This window comes from Podarcis erhardii (assembly GCF_964252035.2).
Source record: "Podarcis erhardii genome assembly, chromosome: 2".
Taxonomy (NCBI): domain Eukaryota; kingdom Metazoa; phylum Chordata; class Lepidosauria; order Squamata; family Lacertidae; genus Podarcis; species Podarcis erhardii.
The window spans coordinates 25,174,866-25,195,525 of NC_138498.1; the positions used below are offsets into that span (position 1 = coordinate 25,174,866).

Sequence of the window (20,660 nt, forward strand, 5' to 3'; positions counted from 1 at the left end):
GGGAGGCCTCATTAGCTAAAGTGGTACCTCAGGTTAAGAACAGCTTCAGGTTAAGAACGGACCTCAAGAACAAACTAAGTTCTTAACCTGAGGTACCACTGTATATGCACTGTGCAGGCATTACACATTGCCTCAGGGGAGGGGGCTTTTCTGAATGGAGTCTCACATAGTCTATGGCTAGGCAAGTGTGTGAACCAGCATTATGTCCTCCAAATTAAGTATTCAAAGTTTCTTGCTCTGTTACCCAGTGCAAAGAGAGTGAGGAAAGGGTATGGGGAAACACGCCGAGTAAGGAATGCATAATGAAATCTCAGCAACTACACAGGAATTGGTGGCATTAAGAGGAACCAACAGCAAGACTTCCACTGGTTAGAAGTTAGTTTCAATGTCCCCAAGAGCTCTTTGCTTCCACACTTATCAGATGATGGGAAAGACATCTGCCCGAGACCACAGGGCTGCCAGTCAGAGTAGACAATACTGATCTTGTGGGACAATTAGCCTGACCTGGTATCAGGCAATTTCTTCTCTACCTCTGGTTACTTTTCCCTTGCTCCAACAGTCCTCTGTTTTCGCAGGTCTTCTCCATAGCTCCCCCCTTGCTAAACACACAATTCAAGTTCTTTGAAAAGTTTCATATTGAAAGTGGAACAAGATACTCCAAGGTAAGCAAAGGCATGCCATGCAAATTGTTTTTCATTTATTCCAATTGCAGTAGCTGGATTTTCTTCACAGAAAATTAACATATGGGGGGGGGGATTGGATTTTATTTTTTGGCACAGTGTATGTACAACCTCTGCCACTTCTTTTTAACAGTCACATGCCTCTATAACAAGACGCCCAAGTAGATGGGTAGGAAAAATCCCATTAACCTCATCCACCAGAGATACTTCACTCTTCTTACCATTGCGTGGACTAAACCAAACTAAACATTTTGTTTGCTTAAACCCATTCCAGCTCCCTTTCCTGATGTTTTTAGATCAATGTAAATCTAACTAATGCCTCCAACTGAGAACCGAACACTGTCAAGATATTCCTTTCCCAAGGTCAACCAAGCTGCCTGATGCACAGCAACTCTGTAAACAAGAGTCTCCTTCAGATGCTGCAACAAAATCACAGCCCAGGTCTGGACTACTACTCCAGCACCGACGGGAACTGCAGTCTAAATCAACTGGCAGGCACCAGTCTGGACCCAGGGCTGTTTTAGTCCAACTGAGCATTCACTTACAACCTTCCGACATAATCCCTGAGGAGTGAAGGAAGTGCCACTCTCCATTTGGCTGCTTGAAGAAGGGCATATTCATTTGGAAGGATAATTTCACGATTGCCCAGAAATGTGTACTTGGTTTTTTTATTAACCCTGCAACCATCACAGCACAAGGAAAACCACAGGTCCTTTTGCCCCAATTTAAACTGGTTATCAGTTACTACTGCTGAATGAAGCAACAAAGCTACCCCCAAGAAGCAGAGAGCCACAAAAGCACTTTCCTCAGGGTGTTAGAAAGGTGAGAGAAAGCCTTTCCAATGAATGAATGCACCCCATGGGGCTTTTTGACACAGCATAGCAGTGGCATAGGGATACTCGCAATGAGCTTCCAGGCTCTCTGCGCTAAGTCCACCCCCATTTCTTACACAGAAAGCCAGGCTTACTCCCTTACCTGTTGTGTTTGGAGGGGTGTCCAAGATCGTTTTCAGAAGCTTCATGTCCTTAATGTTATGGATATAAATAGATTCCTCCAAGCAAACAATTAGTCTCTGCAAATACAAAAAAAAAAAAAAAGCACAAGTTGTTGCTTAGGAATAAGATAGGCCTCAAAACATTCCATCAGCACATGCCAGTTGCACTGGGAAGGTTCACAGACTGGCTCAGACTATCTACTTGGGAGAAAAGGCATCAGGTGTTCACAACAAACAGAAAGAGATATGATCTCTGCTGAACTTGGTTTGGTCAAGAAAAATTATCTTAATCACTAAGATAAACTACTGTTTGCACTATAGGAAGATATAGAAGTGAAGTGGTAGAGGGAGATCTGTCAGCTTAAAACAGATTACATTTCACCTCTTTTTTTCAAATCTTCCAGCACTAAAACAGTAGCGTATTCCAGAAGTTAAGGTACAACTCTCTATTACATCTGCCTGAATAGCCCTCTACCTGGAATAAATACCATTCCCCTAAAAGCATATCCACTCAAAAAGGTGGAATTAGAAAAAACTTCAGTAAGGGTACCAGAGTTTATTTAAACGTTACATTGTTAGTGTGTGTCCTACAAGCTGAAAGATAGCATTTGGTATTTCAAAACATGAGCTTGAGATAACCCAGATCCAGCACCTAGCATTTATCCATGATGATGATGATGATTCAGGCTGCAATCCTATGCTCACTTACCGGAGAGTAAGTCAATGGGGCTTTCTTCTGTAGAGACACAAAGTGCTTTAACTGTCATACTCTTCCAGGTGTCAAGACAATGTGCACAGCATTAACTGGCTGGAAAGTTATGCTCCCATCTGACTGCATCTGACTGGCTGGAAAGTTATGCTCCCATCCACACCTCTTGCAGCGGTGACCACCAACACTAAGTTTGAAATCCTACACTTACTTGGGGATTCAATGGCAGCTACATCTGATGGGCCATGCATAAGATTGCAGCGCACAGCCACTGAACAGGAGAGAAGAAGCCAATGATAACATATTCCCAAAGTGCAAACAAAAAGGTCTTGTTTCTTTGAGGAAACAGCCTTGGACCTTGGAAACAGCAGCAAGACCTCATCTCTGACAAGTTGCTCCTGTATCTGGCATCAACCAAGTTTAAAGATGGAGTCTAGACTGTTGTTGGCCAATCAGCTTTTGCCAATGAAAACTGTGCCTGTGCTCTGAAGGGGTTATTTATGTAGCAGGTATTTTAAAAACAGGGAAATTGAGCACCCAAAATAATGCCAGTGTATGACCAGAAGCTCCGAGGCCTCAGGCCCTGAAAGAGTGATCTTTCTAATAAGAACTTAATCACAGGTCCTGATCATTTATCTGAAACTAGGATTTTAGAATTAAAAACTTAACTTGATTTCTTTCTTTTTTTAACTTGAGGAATAGCCTTTGCTACTTGAAGCCAAGGCTTCTCTGATTTTTGAGAATATAGAATCTGCTCTGCTCTTTCTAGCTACAGAATCCCAAGCGTAGCATTGCCAAGTGGTCACACTGAGTCATTTTGGTAATGCCTTCCAGAAAGGAAATCCCTGGCATTTCCATGCACCTCATACTTAATGCTAGGAAAACCGAAAAGTTTGCATCATGCCTATAGTTGAAGATATTCCCTGGCAACCGTAAGATGAGCCCTGCAGGCTCAAGCCCATCTGGTCCAGCACTCTGTTCTCACAGTGACCAACCAAATACTCATGGAAAGCTCGCAAACGGAAGCTGAGCACAACTGCTATTTAGAGGCGCATTCTGTTACTGACCATGGAAACTGAAAACCTGGTGGCGACTTTCATGAACTGTGGCATACATGGTAGCCGAGCTTCTAGCACTGAGTTTTTAAACCACTCCTAAGTGTTTTGAAGAAATTTGACTCCTGGCTTTCCCTTTCAGCTTCCTCTGCACCAACTCCTTCATTTTTGGAAAGTTTCCTCTTCTGCAGTCCAACGTGACATCTTTAATGATAGCTGCCAGCTTTGAATTTTCTAACTTAGAATTATAATTACATAGCTTTCACAACTGCCTATAAAAGCAAAGTCCTCAACTACCCGTTTTGTCTTTTAAAGCCTGCTGTTAACTCCTAAAAACAAATCTTTATCTTACATTCATTTCCTCTTCAGGATGAGCACTTTAACCTTTCTTTTTGTCTCCGCCACGAACCCTTCACACACCTGTTGCAATTGCAGTGTACCTATCTTTAAAGGGGGCGGGGGCTGAGCAAATATGTACACACAAGTGTACATAGCACAGAGTGTGCAGTGACCACCGGAGGGCTGTGAACAGCACAAAGAGTTCAAAACAAATCTCCTGTGTTGACACCCAGCCCAGGATCTATTTTACTGGTGACACAACACCACTGATGTGGAAGGAGGCCCTGATCCCCGGTGCTCTTACACCTGCAAGCTAATTAACAGGTTCAAGAAAGGCTCTGATTCAAATTCACAAGAAACCAGCCATTACTTCAGAACTGTGACCTGCACATACATATGCATGTTTAAGTAAGGATGTTTGTTTTGGACAATAGGAATCAACGGAGTGGAGTACCTTTCCCGTTAGGGAATGCTAATAAATTTGAGGCTTTTCAATTTAGGGCCGACAGGGTGGGTAAGAAGACAACCAAGGGAGCAAGGCATAATATTCATAAAATTCAATGTAGCATGGAGGGAGTGAATAAAGACATTTTCCTCTTACAGTCACAGAGTGCGCATCTTTGGCAGGAGATTCAGACAGAAGGAAGTACATGCAACATATTATTAACCGATTTGGTGATGGCTACAAGCTAGATTTGGAAAGGATAAAGCTCATTGAAGCTGGATCCATCAATAGCATGATTGATAAATGGAACTTCCATGTTCAAAGTATACCTGAGGTTACCAGATGTTCAGGACAAACAGTGAAAGACCACCATCTTTATGCCCTGCTTGCGAACTTCCTAGAGGCTTCTGGTTATCCACTGTTTGAAACACTGGTTTTAAGTAGGCCTTCAGTCCCTAACAGCAAGACAGTTCCTTGATGTTCTACAGCACAACCACCACTGAATGCAATGTCAGCACATACGGGTATAAGCTGAATCACTCTGCACTTCTAGCCAGGGCAATAGAGAAGCCTCAGAGACACTTTGTCAAAAGCCAGGAGCTACACTGCTGACAACCAGTGGCCAAGATGAAACCCAACAAGGATTAGTAGCAGAACCTCTGCTCCAAAGGAATCTGATATATTCACATTTCAGGGGTGGGGAGTGGTTAGTTCTTCCCACCAGTTGAAACCTCTCACCACTTGGAAACCAAAGCATAGTTTTGCCAACATGTGCAACTAATAACTGTGCTGGAACCCAGCAGCTCCATTGAAAACGATTCTTCCATTTTCAAAACTAAGGTTTTCCACTAAGGAGTCCAATCAAGAAAAATAACAGCACACGCACAGAGAAACAAACTTTGCTCTTATGAAGGTTTTTGTAAAGTAAGAACCAGAGCCAGGCTGGGCTAAGGCAGTTCCTGCTTCCTAAATCATGAAATGATGCTGCAATGTACAGAAGATGGGTAGACTACAAATGGCAAGGGATGGTGAGGCTTGGAGTCCAGCAATGTTCCCCGACCCTGAGCTAAAAGGAGTACTTGGGGGCGGGGGCAGAGATGGATAACTACTTGCAATCCAAGGGGAATACAGTGGTGCTCCACAAGACGACTGCCTTGCAAGACGGAAAACTCGCTAGACGAAAGAGTTTTCCGTTTTGGAGGTGCTTCGCAAAACGAATTTCCTATGGGCTTGCTTCGCAAGACGAAAATGTCTTGCGAGTTCCTGTGGGTTTTTTCCCCTTTCCCCCCCTTTTTCTAAGCCGCTAAGCCGCTAAACTGATAAGCCGCTAAAAGCCGCTAAACCGCTAATCCGCTAAGCTGTCAATGGGCTTGCTTCGCAAGACGAAAAAACCGCTAGACGAAGAGACTCGCGGAACGGATTCTTTTCGTCTTGCGAGGCACCACTGTAGTTCTTCTGAAATGGTTGTAGCAAGACTAAGCCACAAACAGTATGAAGAAGAAAATTCAGATCACACATCTTTATGACTTGAGAGTGAGCAAAGTCCCTGCCCTCTTACCTGCCGATTGAGCCGGACAGAGAGGATATTGCTAGAGTAACTGTAGTTACAGATTTCGGTCCCTTTCTTGAAATGGTAGACGTTCATCTGCCGAGGCTTTGTGCGACTCACCACCACCACCAGGCTGCTAGAGAAGAGGCGCTCTACGATGTAAACATCCGGGATTTCATCTGTGGGGTGAAATGAAAAGAGATGGAAAAGCTCTTGCTAAGGGGAGGAGAATCATATATGCAAAAGGGCAAAATGCTGAGCCATCAACTGTTTTCCAAAGATTAGCCTTCGCTCTCGGAACTTCGCATAGGGAATAGGGGAGTCAGAGGCAAATGGCTCATCTCCAGAAGGAATTTACAATCAGCTTCTTTTACAGTATGCTAACTTGAGAAGCCAGTTCTCCTACTATGAGAGGGGTGTGTGGTATAATAAGCTCTTATAATACTTTTTTTTCCTTCCTCCTAGCTTAGGGGACATGCACCCCAACAAAAAGGGGAAAGGTGAATTGCCCAAGGCAAGCTGATAAAATAAGACAACCTCCCTGGAGATAGAAGGCTCTGTCGAGTGGGAGGAAACAAAATGGGTTTCCAGGTGGAAGGGACAAGATGTACATAATCTCATCCCTTACTTATTTGACAGCCACAGTTGGAAGGGATGACCCGTCCTTCCTGAAGGCTGAAACTAGAGAAAAGGGGGAAATTTCTAGGCCAGTGGACACAGTATTAGATTATAAAGTTCTCTTCCTGGCCCCAGTCCCAAAGTCAACCTGCACCCAAGCTATCTTTGCTAACAGCTGCTTAGTCGCATGAGCCAAACAAGCAGGGGTTTTTTTTACAATCTTACACAGACTGTGTGTTCAAATGTCTGCTTCCCAGCTAATGCAACAGAAATGTTGCGGGACACCATAAAAGAATTTCAGAATGCAAAAAGTACATCTTCACACAACTTGTAGCCTCTTTGTTCAGGCTTTGGGGGAAGGGGGAGGTACTCTGAATTGGATTTTTATTGCTGCTGCTCTATTTGTGTGGAATTTATGTTGTCCTTTTACAATCTTCTTTTTACTTTATTTTTTTGTATTGTATTAAGGCCTGGGTGGCCTTAAAAGGAGATTTAGATATTTCTGTAGATCTCCCTGCCTACCCTTCAACTGGAATAACAATAGGCTGCTTTGGACATAGTGCTAAACCATGGTTTAGCATTACAAAAATGAATTGCAGTGAGCCTCAGGTGCATGCGCTTCCTTCTCCTTCTCCACCAAGGCCACAACCCTTTTGCTTCCGTTTTAGATTAACTGCAGCTTGCTACGTGGTCCAAACCTACACATGAACACATTAACCTTAACTATTATTAATGGAAACAAGTCAACTTCAAACCATAGTTTATGAAGCTGGCTTGATTCCGCTAGCAGTAATTAAGTTTAACCAGTCTAATCACAGACAACACATTTCACTGAAGTAAATCTAAAATGGGAGTTTCCCATCTCCTCTTTACAGTCACAACAGAGAAGGGGAGGGTGTTTGTACATGAGCCCAAGAGTCACACAGGCTTTTTCTCAAAACATTAAACCATGGTTTACTTTGGCATCCAATGGCAGCTATTATGGAGACATATAATATATGCATGCAATCTATACCCATTTAATTATCTAAATAATGTAATTGAGAGTAGGATCCACTGAACACAGTGAGATTTACATCTGTGTAAGTATGCATAAGGGTGCGGGTGGCGCTGTGGGTTAAACCACAGAGTCTAGGCCTTGCCAATCAGAAGGTCGGCGGTTCAAATCCCCGTGACAGAGTGAGCTCCTGTTATTCGGTCCCAGCTCCTGCCCACCAAGCAGTTCGAAAGCACGTCAAAGTGCAAGTAGATAAATAGGTACCGCTCTGGCGGGAAGATAAACGGCGTTTCCGTGCGCTGCTCTAATTCGCCAGAAGCAACTTAGTCATGCTGGCGACATGACCCGGAAGCTGTCTGCGGACAAACACCAGCTCCCTCGGCCTATAGAGCGAGATGAGCGCCGCAACCCCAGAGTCGTCCACGACTGGACCTAATGGTCAGGGGTCCCTTTACCTTTAAGTATGCAAAGGGTCAGGCTATAACTGAAAGTGGTAGAAATATGGATCTTCCTATATGCAAAGTTTTTTTAAAAAAACAGCTGAAGAGAAAAATTACCATCAACCGTATTTGTGACTGCAGGAAAGGACAGGAGAGGTGGGATTTCAGCAGTGTTGTAGAAGGAGCAGCTGAATGATTTACTTGTGGCTCAAAAAAACACACAAAAAACTAGCAGGTCAGGTTGCCCTGAAGTACATTGTCACAATCTGGTCACAGAGCGCTACCCAAGGACACAGTTCAGCATAGTTTTAAACTGACCTGTAATAACTGGGCAGACCTTGGCTGACAAATGTATATCTTTGTGTTGCTAAGTTGCATTAGATCATGCAGCCAAATGGAAGCCTTTTTTAAAAGAGGTATTTAAAGTGAAACGCTAATGACAGCAACCACAGCGCAGGATGTGTATTTCATTTAAATGGAAAGCTGATCTTTGTCCCTTTGTTTCGAATTTCCAATCTTGTTTAAGCACTTCTAAGTACGCTTTATAAAATCATTTCCCCACCGCGTTTGCAACCCGAACCGTGCCCGTGACTACGAGCTCTTCAAAAAGAATGTGGTTCTGTGGCATACAAAGCAAAGGCCACTTTAGGCTGTTAAGGGAAACATAATATTCCAAGTGCCTGAAAACACAGCTTTCTACGATGACCTCATGGAAATACTGAACCATGAGCAAAGGAGGCTTGAAGGTTGCGGGGGGGGGGGCGGGGGGGTGTGGCAGCGAGATTAAGCAAAAATGTGTGGGCAATTTTGAAATATATGGAGGAAAACACCTGACCCAGCCAAGGGTAAACATTTTTAAGTCATTCATTTCAGCACTTATATAATAATTTCCATTAATATTAAAGTGATAAAGCCACTTGATCATGCCTACCATCAGCAATAGGGGAACCAGCAATACACCAAAGGAAAGCAGAAAAGGCAATGGGTCTGAACTACAGAATGATACGCTTGGGTTAAAAAGAAGGAAACTGTCCCATCTATATCACTCAACATTGGGTGGGAGGAGGCAGAGTTGAGGTGACAACAAGAGTCTCTTATTTGAAGGCTTTCAAGAAGAGGATGCTTGACAAAAGGCTGGTCTTGAGCTTCAATGGCATGTTTTGCAGCCAGTTCTCTGCTGTCGCCTATGATGAGCCAAACGGGTGAAGGGGCAGGTCAATCCTGAATATCCTGACAATGGCACTCTACTTGGAGGGTGGCAGCAGGGGAGATTCCATGTGGGATATCCCAGTGATTGATCCCTGTGCTTTTTGATCGGGTCATTGAAATATTAGTTCAAATCACACATTTTTAAAAAAGCAGCTCAACAGCATCACTTATGGAAGAGCTCCCACATGGCTATGGAAGCATTTCAAGGGACCCACTAAGATCACATTCTGGATCTGCATGTAACATAGAATAATAGAATTGTAGAGTTGGAAGGGACCCTGGGGGTCATCTGTTCTAACCCCCTGCAATAGCAAGAATATGCAGCTGTCCCATATGGTGACCAAACTCACAACCTTGGCATTATCAGCACCATGGTCTAACCAACTTAGCTATCCGGACTTCACATAGGTTACTGCAGGCCAGCTGGGCTGCCTTTACGAATAAAAAGGTCATTGTTTCACATCGAAGCTCCCCCCCTAAATTCTCAGACTCTCTACTGCAACGCACAACTGCGTTTTCCCAGTAGTGATCACGCCTATTTACTTTGGAGATACAGCTCTGGATATTTGAAAACGTTGGCTCGATCCCCACAAGTCAGTGAAGATTGCACAGCTGTGCATTTAATTTGCTCCAACTCACAGCGGAATGATTGGGACTGAACTACTAATGCAAATAGGCTCAAGACTGCTTTAGATTCATATTGGTGTCCAAAACAAGGAAGAATCTCCACCACTGTTTTATGCTGTCTTTGTGGGCAACTGTCCCTTTAACGCAGCTGCATCTAGTGCAGTTTGAACATAAGCAAGGCTGCAGCCAAGATATGCCATCTGTTTTCTAGCAGGAATGATAAAATGGAATTGATCCATTGAGGCAGATTAAAGTGCCGTAATGCAGGATAATGCCTGTCATCAGCCAATATTTTGTTGTATCAAAACAGAATGGACTTACTGCTTTCATGGACCTGATCCAGCTGCTCCACAGAACTCAAGGAAAAAAGCCTGTACCCAGTTCTGGTTCCAATAGCCAGGGAACTGCAAAAGATAATATAAGCACTGATTACGTCAAAGCTTGGCACATTCTGAACCAGAAGGATTGTTTGGCAATAGGAAAATTGGATCTGATGGGTTTGACGGCAAGATTAGGGAAGAGACCTATGAGTTAAGGAACTCATTCAGAAAGGTGCCTACGGTTACAAGTCTAAAAATCTTACCTCTCAGCTAAAAAGTTACAAGCTACTCACAAAAACCAAAGAGGACTTAGAGAAAGGAACAACACTGCCCAAGCCCTAAGAAGCCAACAGGGACGCAGATGTGGAAGTACTGAGAACAGGGAGGGGGGGTACTATGATGAGAGACTAACCCATGAGCATGCAGAACCAACTGGAAGGGTGAAAATTAAGAAACTTTAGAAGTTTACCTGGGATAATAAGGCCTTGTATTAGGGAGAGGAAGCAGCAGCACATTTGTACTTAAGATGATACAGGGTAGCAAGCAGATGTGCAAATATTACACACATCACAGCCATTATTATTTGTATAGATTTGTAAGTCATTTATACATAATTTAAAGAGCAGTAAAAGAGTGGAGTGACAAGTCCCTGCTCCAAGGAGCATACAATCTAAATTAAAACTGCAGGTGGGTAGCTGGAAGAGACAATGATAACGAGACTGAATGTAACCAGATGCAGCAAACGGTACTTAAGACTTTGCTTCAGCTGTAGATTGAAAACCTGAAGCACAGCTGTGGCACCTGTAGGGTTATAGGTCCCGTAAGTTCCAGACAGCATGGCCAATCATCAGTAATGTAGTGCAGCATCAACTGGAGGACCACAGGTGGTGAGCCCCTGTGCCCGTTCTACACCGAGAAAAGAAGGCTAGTTTGCTCAACATATACGTATTTATTACATTTATATCCTACCTTTCTTCCACAGAGCTCAAGGCAGTGTACACAGAGCTCTCAAGTATATTAAGTTCATAGGCAGCATCCCATCCAGAAATTGAAAAGGCAGTGGCAGAAAATTTGCAGAATTGTGTGCTATCAGACCATAATAACCCTGTGCCTGCATGTTATGTATTTACGTGACCAGTGAAACTATCAGATGACAGTTCTGCAACAGTTGGCTTGCCCTGCCAAATGTACACACAGCAGGTACAAAGCATTACATTTAACTGCTGTCATGCTGACTTGCTTGATCTAAGCAGTTGTACCTGTCAATGTTTCATTTGTGATTACCTTAAAATATCCTAAAATGAAGACGACACATTTGCATATAACATACAAGCGTCCCTATCAGTTTTCTTCCAACGCTCTTTGTTCAAATGCTCAACAAGCAAATTTTCACACATATACACATACTTGCTAACTAACACGCTTTCTACTTTGCCTCCCACACCTGTCAGACATATTGACATACGCAAGCTAATCTTTCTACCTTTCCTGACTAGTAGTTGAAGTTGTGAATGAGTAGGCAATTAGGAGACTGAAGAAGAAAGGTATAATAAAATGCATAAGAAGGTGCAATCCTAAACCCAAATGAATACAGTCGGATTTACTTCCAACTAAACTGTTAATCTGTCAACAGAGAGTTTATGACTGCAATCCTAAGCACGCCTAACTAGGAGTAAGCCCCACTGAACTCAGTAGGACCTACTTTAAAGTAGACATGGTTACAATCCGAACAAGATTTTCCCCATCCCTGGGCTGAAGATGTCATACACAGTAGTGATAGCAATGGGATCCAATGAACAGAGAAATCCTACCTTACATCGACTAAGGTGAAAGGAGAAGATCTGCTGGCAGAGTAACAGCCACATCCTCTCCCAGCCACCTCACTGTGGGCAGGGAATTAACTACCCTAGCACCTTAGTTCCAGAGGTATATCAAGGGAACAAGGAGGCTTAGGATGTGACATCTCTTTTCCCACCACAGATGCATACTGTTTCTCCCTGCTCCACCAATGGGAACTCCTATTCCAGCAGAGCTTTCCACATGTGGGCCAGAGGACATCTAGTGGGATGTTGACCTGCTAGCCTACTTCCATCTCTGCTGGCAGAGCAGGACTTAGCTTCCTGAGGCCCTTCAGCTGGCTAGCCAGTGTGAGTCAGATTGCTCCCTTAACTGATAGAGATACTTACTGGAATAAGGCGACATTTGGGCTTCAGAGTCAACCCAACCAGGTAAGTAATGAAAGCAAAATAGGCAAAATGCTGTCCTCTAATGTTAGGCAGCTCGCTTCCTTGTTACTTCCCCTACCCCAAACTATAAGACACAGGCATTACATTTATATATTAGTTAAGAGACATCTTCCTGTCTCTTTCCAAATAATCCACATTTAACTTCCAATATAATTTATCTGATACTTCTTCATCTACCAGGCTTTACATTTCTAAACACAGAGATTTTGTGTGTGTGCATATAAAGTGACACGCAGGTACTGCTGATCTTTTCCATAATCCTCATTTCCCCACTTGGCCATAGAGACTTGCCACTGACCTATGCTAGTCCTCAGCCTTTTTACACTCACAATAGGGTGAAAGGTAGGCACAAAAATAAATGCAACTTCGCTTCTCAGAATAAATGTGCACTGGATCTTTAGCACACCAGCAACCCAAACCTCGGACAAACAATTCCATTGGGATCTGAATGGCATCATTATATAGCAATTTGCAATCTGGCAGGCATGAATCAGATATAAATAAGAGAAGCAAACCTGTAAAGCAGGAAATGTGACACAAGAGAGAATTAAAACGCTGCAATGGCCTTTTAAGTAGTTCTAGAGAAACACAGTTCTAGAATGGCATAAACAAGGGAGGCTGCCAGATTCTGATGACATTGGGTATATTGTGAAAGCTGTCACTCAGAATTATCTGAGCAGGAAGGGAAGGGGTGTTGCTCCACCATTCTGTTTCCCAGAAAGGCAGAGCATATTCTGAGTTCAGGTCTTTATCAGCCCCATTCTGTTATTTAGCATTTGTTAGGGCAAAGAGTACTAAGATTAGACCCAACCTATTAAAAACCTAATTTCATACAACCATTCCACCATGCAGGTAGAGAGGGCTGTTTTTCTGTTTGTTTCCCCAATATCCAAGAAAAGCTACACATGGAAACCCAGCTGCCAGGGGAAAACCTTCTGACCCCAAAACTACCCCCTCAAAATACTACTGCCCTTAAGTGCAGGAAATTTTATGTTAGGGACCATTCAAACATACAGCCTTTGTCTTGCAGTCTAAAATGGCACAGCCCAGGATGCTTATTCCTATCTCATGCAAATTTCCTCTGAAACGTCGGCTCACATGAAGGGCTGCAGAGGTAGCTTTACTTCTATTATTAGAAGCTGTAGATCTTAGGTACTGCACAGAATGCAATCAGTAACAGAAGGATCCTTAGCTTTAAAAAGGAAATGTCTCACGTTCATTTACTGACACTCCAAATATGGGAGCAGGACCATCAACGTTTAGACAAGAGCAAAATTCATCTGCTGCTGATGACACTCCCTGTCTCATTTGCCAACTTCTTACCTTCTGCCCTGGTATTTCATGCCTGGAACAATTTCTTCACATTTTTTGAAGCACTTGCTTCTTTTCTTTTAACTTCCTCCTCACAATCCATTTCTTCAGCAAAGCCTTTTTTTGACTTGCTTCTAGGCTTACCTCACATGCACTTTTTCAGTTACCAGATTCTCCTTTCCCACCCACATCTAAAATGTAAACTGTCCTGACCTCTTCTTCCTATACTTTTATCTTCTCCATCCAATGTAGACTCTAAAGCTTTTGGTTAGGGGTTGGTTGTGTTGCTCCCCTGCCCCAATACTATACGGATGCCTGATTATCGTCTTCCAAAGCAACTACAGTGGTACCTCAGGTTAAGTACTTAATTTGTTCTGGAGGTCCGTACTTAACCTGAAACCGTTCTTAACCTGAAGCACCACTTTAGCTAATGGGGCCTCCTGCTGCTGCCGCGCCGCTGGAGCCCGATTTCTGTTCTCATCCTGAAGCAAAGTTCTTAACCTGAAGCACTATTTCTGGGCTAGCAGAGTCTTTAACCTGAAGCGTCTGTAACCTGAAGCGTATGTAGCCTGGGGTACCACTGTATTCTATTCTGAACTTAAAAATGAAAAGCGTTATGCCGGTGGTCAACAAAAGCGGTTTAAAGACTCTCTCAAGGCAAATCTTAAAAAATGTAGTATAAACACCGACAACTGGGAAACACTGGCCTGCGAGTGCTCCAATTGGAGAACAGACTTTACCAAAAGTGCCATGGGCTTTGAAGACACTCGAACCCAGGACGAAAGGGAGAAACGTGCTAAGAGGAAGGCACATTTGGCAAACCCTCGCTATGATCAACTCCCGCCCGGAAACCTATGTCCCCTTTGTGGAAGGGCGTGTGGATCCAGAATTGGTCTCCACAATCACTTACGGACTCACTGTTAAAACCGTGTTTATGGAAGATAATCTTACTCGGCTAGGAGCAATCGCCAAAGAAGACGATGACGACTACTATACAGCACCTAGCACTCAGCAGATGCAAAGTAAGAGTGAAATAGCAGTAGTAACATTGATGCTGTGGCATAGCTTTGGAGTGTGTTATGTCTAGGTTCTAAGTCTCCCATTTGCTATGGCTTTACTGGGTGGTTTTGGTCAAGTCAGAGTCAGTTCTTCATCTGTAAAATGGGAATGAAAGTGAACCAGGTTATATTACTGCTGAGACAGCAAGCACTATGGAAATCAAGATGGGATTTATACTACACACATGCACACAAATTCCCACATCTATGATGAAGGACTAAGGCTGTCTCTTCTAATAGTGAGCCCAGAAAACTGAATCAAAAGGAAGATAAAGGTTGGTCATGCCTGGATATCACACTAAGCTTTCAATCATAGCTCAGGATATGCACAGTGTAAACCTGCATGCAGCCCCTCTCTTGCTGCTTTGCAAAACATGTCAGGATTCGACTCTTACCCATAGTTAGTTGATTTGTCCAGACTGGGAGCTATGGTTGAGCGCTTCCCTACAAGCCAGGATTAAAAGCAAGATTTAAACTAGGGCTTTGAAATTGGCTCATTTGGAAGCTATTAATCATAAGTTCCAGGTTTAGACTGAACAATAACCTATTATTATGTTCGGAATCCCGGTGGGGGTATTTTTGCTACTCGCACAAAGGGGAAGAGTAAAGTGGCAAAAAGGGGCTGCATGCAGGTGAAAGCCACTTGCACATATTCCAACTCATGAAGGACTGAAAGCTTAGCATGATGTCCGAATGTGGCAGATGTCGCACAGGGATATTCCAATGATGAGCGTACTCATGCAGAAGCCCAGCCTAGTTTATTGGGCTCTAATTCACCTTGGAAACCTTAATTTGTCCTGAAGCAGGCGCATCTGGAAGCCAGATGGGCAAATACAAGAGACTTTTAATTTGTGGTGCCCCTATGCCAAAGAGAAGGAGTCTTTCCCATTCAGAAGACAGTGCTTCCACTAAGATTTTACACATTTTGCCCGAAAATTATTTAACCTACGATTTGTTTGTAGAAAGGGTTTACATACCATGTCACATGACTGGCTTTTCTGACCCTCCGTGACCACAGGAAATAAACTTCTAATTACCAAATGCTTGGAGACAAACAGGGGTTAGCTAGCTTTTCTATGACATAGTTTGAACTTCCAGAGACACTGATCTAGACAGTATTGGAGACAGACTGCTGAATTAACGGACCTTTAATCTGATCCAACAAGGCAATGCCTTTTCTTAGAGTTTCCTTCCTCATCTTAAGAATCTAATCCATCTGTGCTCCCTTTAATTTGCCCACAGTTTATATTCTTTTCAGTATGGTTTTAATATCAAAACAAAATTACTGCAACAGCAGCTCACACTAATAGTCAATCCATCTCTAGCATTGTATGGAACGATCCCTCCACTGGTGTTCACTTGCAGATCCCCAAAACAGCAGGAAACACCCCCAATCCACCTAACATCTGAACCTAGAATGTGTCACATCATGTGTTAAACTAATTTGACTTTCATTCCCTGTGCCCTATGGCAAAGTGTTTCATAGACCAATTAGGCAGCAACCAGTATGAAAGCCTTCTGCCTTTTGTTTGTTTGAAACATGCTCCCTGATGACTTCCTTCAATGTCCTTTGTTTCTTGCATTTTGGCTCAGAGCAAAGATATTTCCTGTTCACAGTAATATATTTCTGGCTCAGAGGTTGCTCCCCCCCCCCCCAATTATAAAATGATAACATGTCAGACCTCAAGTTCACCTTTCTCCACATCCTGTTTAAGGCAATGACCAGTTCCTCAGGATTTATTGCACCGCACTAACAACCACAATGGAAGCACAGTGAAGACAGGAGACTCATCCTGCACCTTAATTGCACATGATTAATGTGACTGGAAAAATCACATTGTAACTTGTTTAATGCAAGACGGCAGTTGCTGGAGCCTGTTCAACAACTTCCATAGTTGGAAACTGCTACAACCCTTGAAAGACCCTGGAGAGAGAGAAATTTTTTTAATATAAAGATAAGATAGATGGATGGATGGGATTGGGTGGGGGAATGAGAAAGAGGATGTTTTGTTCTCATTCGTTTGCATTCTTGAGCACTATTTGACATCCAAGAATCAAACTTCTCTCTGCAAACATGAGGAAAACAAGAAACTTGTTTTCATAGAACCACAGGGGTTGTGGGGGCCACAAGGGGAATACCCAGTAGCGGAGGAGGTCCATGGGCAGCACTAGGGCTGCGGGGCATCCTCCAGCGGAATGAGATATGTGTGGTGCACGGCTTGCAGGGGCGCTCCAGTTGCCACCTCTCTCCCGGCCGCAGCCACCCTCCAGCAGATGCGAGGTGGCTGGCACCTGCCTCAGCTCGCCTCGCCCAATGGGTGGCTTGCCCCACCCCCATGGGCAGCTGTCCCGGGCACATAGCCCTGGGTGCCCGAGTAGCTAGCTATGCTACTGCAAGTACCATGCCACCCTGCATCAGAGGAATGTATAAAAACAAACACCAATCTGTGCCAATTCCCGTTTCAACAACACCAAGAACTGCTTCATATATTACAGTAGATGCAAGCATATCTTAGTACTTCGGCGTGTATCACTTTCTATCCTGAAAACGTACAAATGTAGCTACATTTCTTTTACACTGCATTCACACTTCAGAAATCTGGGCCAACCATGGCTCCCTACATCTTGTTTCCAAAGCATACAAGCAGTAAAAAGATGGACAAGTGCCTCACACATTCTAGAGTAAAAAGAAAGATATGCTAAACGTTTAATGCATTGCAATATGTGGTCCTACAGGATTATATACCCCAATAGAAACAGGCACAAGAGTTTAAGCCCTGCCAAAAGGATACAGTGGTACCTCAGGTTACATACGCTTCAGGTTTCAGACTCCGCTAACCCAGAAATAGTGCTTCAGGTTAAGAACTTTGCTTCAGGATGAGAACAGAAATAGTGCTCCGGCGGCGCGGCAGCAGCAGGAGGCCCCATTAGCTGAAGTGGTGCTTCAGGTTAAGAACAGTTTCAGGTTAAGTACGGACCTGTTAAGTACTTAACCCGAGGTACCACTGTAATAGTTTTCCTTTAAAACCGGGGGGAGGGGACCTGCGGCTCTCTATATCAGGGGTCAGCAAACTTTTTCAGCTGGGGGCCAGTCCACTGTCCCTCAGACCTTGTGGGGGGCCAGACTATATTTTTTTGGGGGGGGATGAACGAATTCCTGTGCCCCACAAATAACCCAGAGATGAGTTTTAAATAAAAGGGCACATCCTACTCATGTAAAAACACGCTGATTCCCGGACCTAAGGTGGGCTGGATTTAGATGGCGATTGGGCCGAACAGCCCCAGCCGGTATCATCAATGGTCAAGTACAATGGTAGCTGCAGTTCAGGAAGTTATAGGAGGGCCACAGCTTCCCCATCTCCAGTTTAAAGCATCCTTCATCAAGGAGGAGTCCATTACTGTCTGTCATCAGTGCACATCGTTTCAGTTAGATTTTTAAGAAGTGGGACAACTGAAACCATCCTTGGGATTTAAACTGTGAACACACCATTGTGGCATTTCCTGTTGCCCTTCCTGCTAAACAAGATTGCCTTTCCTTTTCATTTGGTTCACGGGATAAGCTACAAAAGGCAAGTACAGGACAGAAGAGGAGAAAATGAAAAGGCATCATCACAGCCACTGCACAAAGAGCTGGAGAGTGATAAAAGGGGAAAGCCAGGCTTTGGGGCTTGGCTTCAGTTCTTTTGGAATTTCTAACCTATTCTTGAGCTGGTGGAAAGCTCGCTTATATAGAATCATAAGGCTGAGCTTACTTTATCAAACCTTTATTAGGCATTATGGAAATAAAACCTTAAAAGAGAAAATAACATATAAAAGCATAAGGCTGAGCAACCCAAAGTCTAACCATATTCAACTTCATACCCCAGAGCAGTGTTTCCTAACCTGTAGACTGTGATCTGCAAGCGGGTCACAAAGCTTGTGCAAGTGGATTTAAACCTAAACTCAATATAATTATTGCTTTTAATCCTGTAAACTGGTATGATGATACCTATTACAACTTTTTCTTTTGTTGGCGTATTATAATGCTGTGTTTACATTTGTAACCGAATGTCAGAAAGGCTCAATCCATACATTTTAGAACTTGGCAACCACTCTCTGGTAGCAAATTCAGTGACAGTTTGCCAAGAGATGCTTATATAGGGAGTTATTCTGAGTGTTACAGCTCAGTTCTGATGCACAGGCACTTGTGGAGAGCTGTCACTGAATCCGTCATGAGACTTAATCTTTTAGCCAAGGATAACTAAGTTTGCTTAATTAAACTTTTTCCACTACTTTTCTGCTGAAGAAACACAAAAATTTGAGTGGGTGTGGAACCCATTTGCAGCTGATATCACAAAGTCGTCATTGAATGATCATGCAATAGGAACCTCAAAAGAAAAATATGTGGAAGTGAGGATTTTTGGATTCATGCTACCAAAAATACTCTGTTATTACCAAGTATCCTGAGCTTGCTGGTGAAGCAATACAAGTGCTGATGTCATTTGATGGTACATAATTTTGCGAGACAGGCTTTTCAGCAATATTGCCTATGAAGATGAAATACCGCAGTATCAGATCAATAGTGACCTGAGACCATATTTGACAGCCATCAAACTCCACAATGACCTGCAAGCTCAGCCATCCCACTGATACTCTATATTGATATACTATAACATGAACAAAACGATTCAAGCAATTCACAGTTGATTATATCTAAACACTGCTTGTGTAACCCTATGTTCTTAGAATAATTTGCAATAGCTTATGAAGCAATATCCTGCAATCAGATGATTGGTGTTCTTACATTTCCATTTAAAAAAAAACAACCTTAATAACTTTGTAAATAATAGATAATGTGGGATATATATACATATATATATATATATATGTATATATTTTTAAATACACACACACACACACATATATATATGTATGTATTATGTGTGTATGTGTGTGTCTGTGTATCTCTCTCACACACAAATTCCACATTAATATTTGCTTGATGCCTCAAGTCATGGTTGGACTTTAGGTCTTCAGCACCCATCATTTTCATACATGTATGATGGGTGCTGAAGACCTAAAGTCCAAAATTTACGCAGTAATAAATCAACTGGTCACTATGCGCAGTAAATTTCGACTTGTTGGGACTTTTAGAAACGGTCGGGATCCACACAGCTCGTGGGGAAGTGTGGCGATAGGGAAAAGCTTATCCATCACACACCAGACTTAACTTTTTGCCCACGATACCCTAATTTTAGCGCACGGGAATAATCCAAAGATGCTGTTAACAAGATCTCCAAACTAAACCGGGTATCCATTAATTCTGTAGGCACCGTTTCCACGACCCCGCCCCTTCTTCCCTTCCTTTCTTCTGTTGCTGTTGTTGTTGTTATTATTATTATCCGCGTCCCCGCATTCCCCAAAGGCCGCCGTCCCTTCCCTGCCTTAGGCAGCCTGGAGGAGAGGATGGCTTCGCTCCCTTGGCTGGGCTCCCTCTTTCCCCGGGGTGGAAGCGAGGGAACGGGCAGGGAAGGGGAGCCTGACCCGCTCTGCCCTCTCCCCCCTCACGTACGTGCAGTCCTGGTTGTAGGAGAAGCAGCTGAGCGCCTCCGGCTCCCCTTCTCCGCCGGCGGCCTCCATGGACGGAGGTCGCGCCGAAGCCCCGGCCTCGATTTCTGCCCCTCGCCGGGGTTCGGCGTCTATCTCCCCCGCCGGACTTAAGTCTTCCCGCCCCCCACTCCGCAGTCACAGCTCCACGGCAGAAGCGACAGCAGCAACAACAAGCCTCGCAGTGACCGCCGGCCTGAGGGCGGCGCCATCTTCCCGGTCGAGCTTTCCTATTGGGCGGCGAAGGTTCGGAAGGGCCGCCTTTACCTCCGCCCCCCCGCGTCGGACGGGTCGCAAGCCGGGGCTCAGGAGCTCTCAGGCCCCGCCCATGACGCCAACAGGGCCGGCAGCGATTGGCCGGCGAGGTGGAAACAGCTGACGGTAGCCACGTGGTTGTGTTGTGGTGGTTGCATCAGCCTGGAAGGGTGTCAGAAGTGGGCGGCAGGTGAGCCGCCGAGCGATGAGCTGGCGGCAGCT

General features: G+C 43.9%; 1 protein-coding gene across 3 annotated transcripts in view; it reads right to left on the reverse strand.

The window, feature by feature from the left end:
- WIPI1 (WD repeat domain, phosphoinositide interacting 1) overlaps positions 1-20,425 on the reverse strand; it is a 46,423-nt gene extending 25,998 nt beyond the window's left edge. For 2 of the 3 annotated variants that reach the window (XR_014153314.1, XM_081849821.1), the window contains exons 1-4: positions 20,149-20,425; positions 9,984-10,066; positions 5,781-5,950; positions 1,656-1,752 (exon numbers count right to left, since the gene is read on the reverse strand). Coding sequence is in view for 2 of the 3 variants with exons in the window: in XM_081849821.1 (XP_081705947.1) it covers positions 1,656-1,752; positions 5,781-5,950; positions 9,984-10,066; positions 20,149-20,216 (418 nt within the window). In the remaining variant the exon portion in view is untranslated. The remainder of the gene's footprint in view (positions 1-1,655; positions 1,753-5,780; positions 5,951-9,983; positions 10,067-20,148) is intronic. The other variant, XM_081849822.1, reaches the window with a different exon arrangement.
- Positions 20,426-20,660: the final 235 nt, after the last annotated feature.